Source organism: Mytilus trossulus, chromosome 14 (assembly GCF_036588685.1).
Source record: "Mytilus trossulus isolate FHL-02 chromosome 14, PNRI_Mtr1.1.1.hap1, whole genome shotgun sequence".
Classification (NCBI taxonomy): domain Eukaryota; kingdom Metazoa; phylum Mollusca; class Bivalvia; order Mytilida; family Mytilidae; genus Mytilus; species Mytilus trossulus.
The window spans coordinates 73,494,228-73,505,879 of record NC_086386.1 but is presented as its reverse complement, the minus strand read 5'-3'; the positions used below and the strand labels follow the sequence as shown (position 1 = coordinate 73,505,879).

Here is an 11,652-nt window from a genome sequence, read left to right as displayed (position 1 = left end):
TATGAACATGAATTTTGTTTCTAAGATCAGCTGTTTTGCATGTAAGCCTATGGAGCAGTCAATAACAAGACTGCAACCTTATGTTAATTTGATTTGAATCGATTATACTTGTTGTTATTTTTTGGGTTACCTGAGGTAATCCTGTTATGAAAGAATACTTCGTAGATACTTTGCTGGTATATGCATTTATTCTGTAATTACACAATGTCTTAATTTAAAATGTAAGACTTCATGGATTTGTATTGTTTATGCGATTATATGAAAATGTTACATGAGTTCACTTGAGTTAAATGGATTGTATTTGGTGTTATAATTGGGGTTACCTGAGGTAACCCTGTCATGAATGAATACTTCGTAGATACTTTGCTAGTCTTTACATTAATTGTAATAAACCAACTCATTCATTTTGAATGTAGGACTTCATTGAAGTTATAACGTTTATGGGATATATATGTAAAGGTGATCTCAAATAACGTCAGTTAAGTGGGTTATATTTGCAATTATATTTGGGTTACCTCAGGTACAAATGTTATGAAAGAATGCTTATTAGATATTTTGGTAGTGTAAAGTTTTATGTTGTAATCAAATAATTTCTTTATTTTACATGTAGGACTTCACAGATGTAAATTGCTTACGCGATATTTAGAAAATGCGATCTGTCTTAACTCGATTTAAATGGATTATACTTGTAGCTATTTAACCCTGTCATGACAAAATACTTAGTAGATACTTTGTTAGTATATGTATTTATGGTGTAATAAACCAACTTCTTCATTTTCAATGTAGGAATTCATTGAAGTTATATTGTTTATGTGATGTAAATGCAGGACTTCATAGATGTGTATTGTTTATGTGATATTTCTGAAAGGCGATTTAAGTTAACTTGATATGAATGGATAATACTTGTTTCTATTTCATGGGTTACCTGAGGTAACCCTGTCATGACAGAATATTTAGTAGATACTTTGCTAGTATATCCATTTATGGTGTAATAAATCAACTTCTTCATTTTTAATGTAGGAATTCATTAAAGGTATATTGTTTATGTGATGTATATGTAAAGGTGATCTGAATTATGTTGAGTTAAATAGGTTGTTTTTGTTGTTTTTGTATTGGTTACCTCAGGTAACCCTGCTATGAAAGAATTCTTAGTAGATACTTTGCTAGTGTATACATTTATATTGTAATTCGACAATTTTTTTAATTTGAAATGTAGGACTTCATAGATTTGCATTGTTTATGTGATATATATATATAAAGGTGACCTCAGTTTACTTGAGTTAGATGGTTATCTTTGTTATTATTGTTATGGTTACCTGAGGTAACCCTGTAATGAATGAATCCTTCGTTGACACTTTGCTAGTGTTTACATTAATTGTAATAAACAAACTTCTTTTTTTTAAATGTAGGACTTCATGAAAAATGTATTGTTTATGTGATGCACATGTAAAGGTGACCTTAGTTAACTTCAGTTAAGTGGGTTATATTTGTAATTATGTCTGGGGTTACCTCAGGTACCCATGTTATGAAGAATGCTTTTGAGATAGTTTGCTAGTGTAAACATTTATGTTGTAATCGGACAATTTCTTTATTTTAAATGTAGGACTTCATAGATGTGTATTGTTTATGTGATATTTCTGAAAGGCGATTTAAGTTAACTTGATATGAATGGATAATACTTGTTTCTATTTCATGGGTTACCTGAGGTAACCCTGTCATGACAGAATATTTAGTAGATACTTTGCTAGTATATCCATTTATGGTGTAATAAACCAACTTCTTCTTTTTAAATGTAGGAATTCATTAAAGTTATATGGTTTATGTGATGCATATGTAAAGGTGATTTGAATTAACTTGAGTTAAATAGGTTGTTTTGTTGTTATTGTATTAGTTACCTCAGGTAACCCTGCTATGAAGGAATTCTTAGTAGATACTTTGCTAATCTATACCTTTGTATTGTAACTCCACAATTTTTGAATTTGAAAAGTAGGACTTCATAGATTTGTATTGTTTATGTGATGCATATATGTTTAAAGGTGATACCTGAGTTTACTTGAGTTATATGGGTTGCATATGTTGTTATAATTGGGTTACCTGAGGTAACCCTGTATTGAATGAATTCTTTGTAGATACTTTGCTATTGTTTACATTAATTGTAATAAACAAACTTCTTTATTTCAAATGTAGGAATTCATGAAAGTTGTATTGTTTATGTGATGTATATATATAAAGGTGACCTTAGTTAACTTGAGTTAGATGGGTTATCTTTGTTATTATTGTTATGGTTACCTGAGGTAACCCTGTAATGAATGAATCCGTCGTAGAAACTTTGCTAGTGTTTACATAAGTTGTAATAAACAAACGTATATATTTTAAATGTAGGACTTCATGAAAGTTGTATTGTTTATGTGATGCACATACAAAGGTGACCTCAGTTTACTTCAGTTAGGTGGGTTATATTTGTAATTATGTCTGGGGTTACCTCAGGTACCCATGTTTAATATGAAGAATGCTTTTGAGACAGTTTGCTAGTGTAAACATTTATGTTGTAATCGGACAATTTCTTTATTTTAAATGTAGGACTTCATAGATGTGTATTGTTTATGTGATATTTCTGAAAGGCGATTGAAGTTAACTTGATATGAATGGATAATACTTGTTTCTATTTCATGGGTTACCTGAGGTAACCCTGTCATGACAGAATATTTAGTAGATACTTTGCTAGTATATCCATTTATGGTGTAATAAACCAACTTCTTCTTTTTAAATGTAGGAATTCATTAAAGTTATATTGTTTATGTGATGTATATGTAAAGGTGATTTGAATTAACTTGAGTTAAATAGGTTGTTTTGTTGTTATTGTATTGGTTACCTCAGGTAACCCTGCTATGAAGGAATTCTTAGTAGATACTTTGCTAGTTTATACCTTTGTATTGTAACTCCACAATTTTTGAATTTGAAATGTAGGACTTCATAGATTTGTATTGTTTATGTGATGCATATATATTTAAAGGTGATACCTGAGTTTACTTGAGTTATATGGGTTGTATATGTTGTTATAATTGGGTTACCTGAGGTAATCCTGTATTGAATGAATTCTTTGTAGATACTTTGCTAATAGATAGATATAGGAAGATGTGGTGTGAGTGCCAATGAGAAAACTCTCCATCCAAATAAAAAATTAAAAAATTAAACCATTATAGGTTAAAGTACGGCCTTCAACACGGAGCCTTGGCTCACACCGAACAACAAGCTATAAAGGGCCCCAAAATTACTAGTGTAAAACCATTCAAACGGGAAAACCAACGGTCTGATCTATATAAACAAAACGAGAAACGAGAAACACGTATATATTACATAAACAAACGACAACTACTGTACATCAGATTCCTGACTTAGGACAGGTGCAAACATTTGCAGCGGGATTAAACGTTTTAATGGGCCCAAACCTTCTCCCTGTTTCTGAAACAATAGCATAATATATTGTTTACATTAATTGTAATAAACAAACTTCTTTATTTCAAATGTAGGACTTCATGAAAGTTGTATTGTTTATGTGATGTATATATATAAAGGTGACCTCAGTTAACTCGAGTTAGATGGGTTATCTTTGTTATTATTGTTATGGTTACCTGAGGTAACCCTGTAATGAATGAATCCGTCGTAGAAACTTTGCTAGTGTTTACATTAGTTGTAATAAACAAACTTATATATTTTAAATGTAGGACTTCATGAAAGTTGTATTGTTTATGTGATGTACATGTAAAGGTGATCTCAATTTACTTCAGTTAAGTTAAGTGGGTTATATTTGTAATTATGTCTGGGGTTACCTCAGGTACCCATGTTATAAAGAATGCTTATAAGATGGTTTGCTAGTGAAAACATTTATGTTGTAATCAAACAATTTCTTTATTTTACATGTAGGCCTCATAGATATTAATTGTTTATGTGATATATCGGAAAAGCGACTTTAGTTAACTTGATATCAATGGATAATACTTGTTGCTATTTTATGGGTTACCTGAGGTAACCCTGTCATAACAAAATACTTAGTAGATACTTCGCTAGTATATGCAGTTATGCTGTAATAAACCACTTTCTTCTTTTGTTACGTAGGAATTCATTGAAATTAAATTGTTTATGTGATGTATATGTAAAGGTGATCTGAATTAACTTGAGTTAAATAGGTTGTATTTGCTGTTATTGTTTGGGTTACCGCAGATTACCCTGTTATGAAAGAATTTTTAGTTCATACTTTGCTAGTGTTTACATTTATATTTTAATTACACAATTTCTTAATTTAGAATTTAGGACTTCATAAATTTGTATTGTTTATGTTATGTATATATAAAGTTACCTCAGTTGACTTGAGTTTAATGGTTGTATTTGTTGTTATAATTGGGGTTACCTGAGGTATTCCTGTCATGAATGAATACTTCAGATCATTAATTGAACTTTTATAAAAAAAAAAAAAAAAAAAGTTTATAATTTTACCAGTCATCACCACCCTACACATACATACGAAATGAATGATCGGTGAATACAAATAATAAAATCATTTGGGAAGTTTGTTGACATCTTTGGTATTTGGTCACATTAAAATTTGGTATTAAGATCTATTTAAATAAGAACTATATTTTCGTGCGTATTTAATCAATGACGCATTACAATGATTACCTCAGGGCACCAATTACCTCAGGGCACCGATTACCTCAGGGCATACAGCAGCGGACCTAACTGCCACCTGCATATCGTATGACCAAACATGACAAAAAGCCAAGGTGATTTTTATAAATTTCAGTTAAGGTTTCTGAGAAATGGGAATTATTTCATAAAAAGGGTAGATTTTAAGTTTTTGTACAATAACTCAAAAGTGCATTAAGTAGTTATCCTGAATCTTTGGTGACTGCATGGTTTAAATCTATAAAGTAACATCATTTTACCTGTTGTTTTGTTTTTTTTGTAAATTTCTGATGTGACATTTAGGAGTTATGACTTATGGATCTTTATTTGTACTTAGGAATATCAACTTGGATAAGGTACTCCTTGGATTTACTGAGAGATACTCTAGTATCTATACTTGCTCAGTAAAACAAATGGAAACAAAAAATTAAACACATTTTATTTATTGTTGGTCCTTGCCCTATGGCTATGAAGATTAAGTTAACCATGTAAACCCTCAACGTTATTGCCTAGGACTAGATGTCGAAGGAATTTATATCATTAAAAGCTCATTTACATTTTTACTCTGTGGCGGGATTGCTTCCCTTAGAAAAACTTAGTTGTTAGTAGATACTTAGTCAGCCGTAAGCGGTTAAGCTAAGGAAGTACTTCTTTGGCTCAGTCGGTTAGCGGCCTGCCTTGTAACACAGAGGTCCCAGGTTCGAGTCCCGGTGGAGACAAGCAATTTTGTAATGAAATTTGTGCTCTCCAGTTAAAACTCAATGTAATAATTATGTAAGCAGACAATTATCAAATCAAGTAGTTACAAATGTAATATCTATCATGTCTATAGAAAAATGATTACTACCACAACAGTATTTGAGAACTGTATAAAAAAACACATTTAATTATTACTCAAGGTATAAATTTATTACCCAAGGTATAAATTACTGATGCCTTCATTCATTTTCTGATGCACAGCCAACACAGGTTGCAATATTAATATATTTGTTCTTATTGAAAAATATTATCTCATTTCATTAGTCTGGGATGAGGTGACTTTAGGTACATTTAACAAACAGTAATGCTAATGTTGCTAGGAAAAAAATTGAAAATAATCATCAGGAGTTATGAGAGGAAAAAAGCAGGATGAGATACTTTGCAAAAAAGGAAGGATGACATTTAGGTTAAAAAAAAGTCAGGATGAACTAATAAAATAAAGGCAGGACCAAATATATTAAAAAATAAAAATGCAGGACAGAGAGTAGAATTAAAAAAAAATCTCATCATATCCTCCCCCTCCCACCAATAAAAATCAAGTGGTAGCTCCCTTATGAAGATTTTTTTTTCAGAATGTCACTTAAACATTTTTTGTTGCACTTAAACAGCTGTGAAACAGTGAATTATGAATTTTATTTTATTTTCAGAATGTCACTTATATCAGAATTTTTTTCAGAACTTTGTGAACTTTATAAATTATTTAAATTTTATTTATTTTCAGAATGTCACTCAAACCTATATCTGTTGTGAACTCTATGAGTTATGAAGATTTCATATCTTTATTTGGTAACGTGATAGAGCACTGCTCCTTATGTGCTGCAGCAGCATGGAGAGATCGTCCGTTCTCTGACGTCAACAGTCTTCACAAGTCTTTCTGTCAGTTTGCTGATCAACTTCCTATTGGAGGTATGTATTACCTGTGAAAGGGAGGGCAAAAGATACCAGAGGGACATTCAAACTCATAGATCGAAAAAAAAAAATGACAACATCATGGATTTAAAAAAAGAAAAAGAAAAACAGACCAATAATAGTAAACAAGACACAACATTGTAAACTAAAAAACTAAGCAACCAAAAACCCACCAAAACTGTGGGTGACCTCAGCTTCTCTGGAAGGGTAGTCAGATCCTGTTCCACATATGTCATGTTGCTAATGTTATTAAGTGTAAAACTCAGGAGGGGGTACTTGTATTTTCTTTTCTTGTAAATCTCACCAAAATAATTACCTGACTATCTCCCTTATTTACCCAATTATCTCCCTTATTTACCTGATTATCTCCCTCACTTACTAACAATGCCTGATCTCTTCTCAGACTTGTCAAGTGAATTACAGAGGGACTGAACAGGGTGGTCAGGTGGTATAGGCGTAGGGAAGGACAATGAAACTAGTTATCTCCCTTAGTTACCTGCTTATCTCCCTTACTTACTAACAATGCCTGCTCTCTTCTCAGACTTGTCAAGTGAATTACAGAGGGACTAAACAGGGTGGTCAGGTGGTATAGGCGTAGGGAAGGACAATGAAACTAGTTATCTCCCTTAGTTGCCTGCTTATCTCCTGAAGCATAATATAGCATTATACACCCAAACCAAAGATAATATTTCTTATCGCTATTTTGTGCATTTTTCCTTTGATCTTTTTTAGTGATAATTTTTTATATCATGCTACTCGCTTGAGATGGAAAATTATCCCTATAAACTAAGGAGGCATGTGGCGTTGCTATTGAAATTAACATTAAATTGACAATGTTGTCATAGGTAAAATAGGGATAAACAGATTATCATTGGTCATCTCAACTCAATGCGTTTCTCGCTTTCTCCGCTCAAGCGAGAAAATCAATCTCATTCAGATGAACAACGATAATCTATAAATAAAAGTGATTTTTACCATGTTGTGTTTTGTGTACTGTTGTTTGTCTTTTTCTCCTTTTTATGCCATGACGTTGTCAATATCAAAAAGAAGATGGGGTATGATTGCCAATGAGACAACTATCCACAAAAGACCAAAATGACACAAACATTAACAATTATAGACCTGTCACTGTACGGCCTTCAACAATGAGCAAAGCCCATACCGCATATAGTCAGCTATAAAAGGCCCCAATAAGACAATGTAAAACAATTCAAACAAGAAAACTAACGGCCTTATTTATGTAAAAAAATGAATGAAAAACAAATATGTAACACATAAACAAACGACGACCACTGAATTACAGGCTCCTGACTTGGGACAGACACATATATAAATAATGTGGCGTGGTTAAACATGTTAGCGGGATCCCAACCCTCCCCCTAACCTGGGACCGTGGTATCACAGTACAACATAAGTATGAACTATAAAAATCAGTTGAAAAAGGCTTAACTCATCAGATAGACAAAAAATAAAAGTGGACATGGCTGGGTACTTATACATCCCAACACAAAAAGACACAATGAACAGATCTGAGAGTACTCACAGTTATCTGACAGCTAGTTTAAAGACATTAACAACTAATAAAAAAATCATGCCTCTAAGACTAAGCAATCAATCCGTACACATCCAACATACAATGGATTTAGTGTAAAGACGTCATAAACAGCCAGAGAAAAACATGACCTTGTGCAATGCCAAGTTACAGGTATCAACAGTTTGTTTTTCACATGAGTTTGAATCTCCTTTTAGTATCTTCCACACTATAAAACTATAAAAGAGCATTCATTCAGTTTTGTGAAAGATAGAGACAACAGGTGATTGTGTTTCACAAGACATCAAGGTATGTAGCCTAACCAAACAAACTGTTAATGCAACTATTTAGCCTAAATTATTCAGTATCTATACTAATAAAAAAGGGAGTTCCATTAGTCAACATGATGTAAAACAATGAATAAACTTTGTAGAACAATGGATGTTGTTTAAAAAATACAACATTCTAAGTCCTTTTGTTTTCAACATAAGTAATCTTACCAATAATTAACAAGTTCCAGGTTGAATCAGATACCAATATCATACATCACAGCTATAAATTCCATTCAAACTGCAGTTTTAATTCTAAATATTTTTTTCAGGAAAAGAAGGCATTTTAAGACTACATCCAGACTTGGCAGGAAGACTGGCCATGTCTGGTGGACTGACCAATGAATCCACCAAGGAACAACAAAGTGCAGGTCTAAATACACTTACTGACCAAGAAAAACAAAACATGCATCATTTAAATCAACAATATAAACAAAAGTTTGGCTTCCCTTTTGTCATATGTGCTCGAGAAAACAAGAAGGAAGCCATTTTGACTGGGCTTGAGAATAGATTGAAGAATTCTGGTGAAACTGAGGCAGTAACAGGGGTCGAGGAAGTTAAAAAGATCTGTCGACTGAGACTGTTAGATATTGTAGACTCTTCTTCAAAGCTGTGATAAATAATGTATTGAGACAAAGACGTGTTATATATAATAAGTAGAGAGAGAGAGAGAGAGAGAGAGAGAGAGATATCATGTACTTTTTTTAAATGAGATAATTAATTTTACCAATTATCAATGGAAATAGTGATTATAAAAAGATTAAAAATAAAATTTGATTTGTCAATATTGTCATTTACCGGTATTTAAATTGTAATAGAAGAATTTAGATGAAGCCCACTTCTATTTCACAACATGCACAATAAAATCTGTGTCTAGAAATTCCAAAAAATTGTTTATAATCAGCCTCGAAAATTAAAAATTTCAAAGAAACAAGAACCAAGAGTCTGGTAAAAATATGCTATTTTGATTTTGATTTTATTTTAATTGCAAAAGGCCTATTTTGATTTTGATTTTATTTTAATTGCAAAAGGCCTATTTTGATTTTGATTTTATTTTAATTGCAAAAAGCCACTTTTAAATGCTCTTGGCTATAGCACGGAGGTCAGCTTTTATCAGTGGATTTAAAGCCAGAGTACGCGGAGAGAACCACTGATCTTTGGCAAAAAAAACTGGCGGTCCAGAGTCAATTAAGATTGAAGTAGAGAGACCCTGACAAATACAAGTTTTGACCTCACAACCTCATTGTTATCAGGCTAGTAATATAGTAGGTCAACGTGGCCATTAAGAAGTTTGGAGACTTTATATAAATTGTAAGACAAAATTCAAAAATAATATAATTAAAAATGGGAATGGGAATGGGGAATTTGTCAAACAGACAACAACTCGACCATAGAGCAAACAACAGCAACAGCCACCAATGGGTCTTCAATGCAGTAAGAAACTATTTCTGTCATACTGATGTCTTGTACAATTGATAGATGTTACCTGGTAGATTTATAAAGCTTTTAGATGTTGTCAAGCATGCAACTTTTGTTGCAGAAAGCTCAACATAGGGATAGTGATCTGGTGACAGCGGCTTACGTCTTAAAAAGATATATAATATTGTAGAAGTTGGAAGACCTGGATGCTTCATACTTTGTATACAGATGCCTTATGTTATAGAGTTTCCATCTTTCACATGTCCATTGTCCTTGACCTCGGCCTCATTTCATGGATCAGTGAACAAGGTTAGGTTTTGGTGGTCAAATCCATATCCAGATACTTTAAGCAATTTGTCTAGTATAGTTGGTGTATGGAAGAATTGTAAGGTGTCCAAATGGCAGGTGTCTTCTGACCTTGACCTCAGTTTCATGGTTCAGTGGTAAAAGTTAAGTTTTTGTGTTTTGGTCTGTTTTTCTCATACTGTATGCAATAGGTCTTCTTTATTTGGTGTATAGGATGATTGTTAGGTCTAACTGGCAGGTGTCATCTGACCTTGATCTCATTTTCATGGTTCTGTGGTCATATTTGAGTTTTGAGCTTGTTTTTTGGGTTTGTTTTTTTTCTTCGAATACTATATGCAATAGGTCACCTGTAAGTCTGTATTTGGTGTATGGAAATGTTTTATGATGTACATGTCAGTCTAGCAGGTTTTATATGACATTGACTTGATTTTCATGGTTCCTCGCTCAGCGTTAATTTTTTGTGTTTTTGGCAATAGGTCAACTATATTTGTTTTATGGAAGGATTGTAAGCTGTACATGGCTGCCTGACTTGGTTCATCTAACCTTGACCTCATTTTTATGGTTTATTGGTGAATGCTTGGTATTCTTGTTTGTCTGTTTCTTAGGAACTACATTGTACATTGTAAAAGCAAAAGGTCAACTATATTTAGTGTATTGGATTATTGTGGTGTGAACATGTATTTCTTACTTAGTTTATATGACCTTGACCTTATTTTCTTGGATCATATTAAGTTAATGTGATAAATGTAGTAAAGCTTTATATTTAGGACTATCAAGATAATTTCAAGGGTTAGCAAAGAAGACAAACATTTCAGGGTGTGCACTCTTGTTCAAAATATAGTGCTTCAGCTTCTCAGTACTCGCGCTCAACCTAGTCTACAGCCCAGGCTTGTAAAAATGCTGTCAGACCTGTAAATTCATCTCTACGAGCTGAAGTTTATCTACTTTTTAAAAAAATCCATATTTAACAAAATATGTTCATGAAACGATTTTGTATGTTTTTCGCCAATTTTTTTTGGCATAGAATCTGATTAAAGTTTTAAATTTCAGCTAGGGCTTAGTTATATTTGGGTGACAGAAAACATAAAAGACTTGTGTTGGCCAGTAAACCTTGCAAATTATGGGTAGTTCAGATTATCATGTACACAGTATACTGTCTCTATACACCAAATATAGCTAACCTTTTACTCATAGACCTATAATCTAAAAGATTTAACATCGAAGGGACATGTAACCTGTTGAAACCATAGTCTGTCTATTTCACCAAAATATCTGATCAATGACTTTATATTGAACCATATTACTACCATGGAAACTCCTCATAAATACCAGGATTAAAATGTTGTAAGACAAAAGTGAGTTTTGTCTACAAAAGACTCATCAATGACGCTCGAATAAAAAAAGTAACAGCAGGTATTGAGTTGAAGAGCATTGAGAAACCAAAATTCCCACTTAATGACCACAGAACCAGGTATCAAGGTAAAGGTCGGGTAATCCCTGTCTAACAGTCAGGCCTACCTTGCAATCTAAATACCAAATACAGTTGTTCTATTACTCATAAATGAAAAATGTTGGATGATCAGAAAATAAGGCACTCGTATTCTTAATATTAAATTCTCCAATTCATGAAAGAACTATATGACTATATATCAAGGGCTAATATATTAATGCTGCCACCAGTTTAGCCTACTATTATTATAGGGAAATGCCTGTACC

At 32.6% G+C, this 11,652-nt stretch overlaps 1 protein-coding gene across 1 annotated transcript; it reads left to right on the top strand.

Moving 5' to 3' along the window:
• The first annotated feature begins 4,754 nt into the window (after positions 1 to 4,754).
• On the top strand, positions 4,755 to 8,896 carry LOC134695650 (2-oxo-4-hydroxy-4-carboxy-5-ureidoimidazoline decarboxylase-like). The gene is made up of 3 exons (XM_063556974.1): positions 4,755 to 4,781; positions 6,164 to 6,348; positions 8,484 to 8,896. Exons 1-3 carry the CDS (start codon positions 4,756 to 4,758, stop codon positions 8,825 to 8,827), a joined length of 555 nt encoding a protein of 184 aa, XP_063413044.1. The 5' UTR covers position 4,755; the 3' UTR covers positions 8,828 to 8,896.
• The last annotated feature ends 2,756 nt before the right edge of the window (positions 8,897 to 11,652 follow it).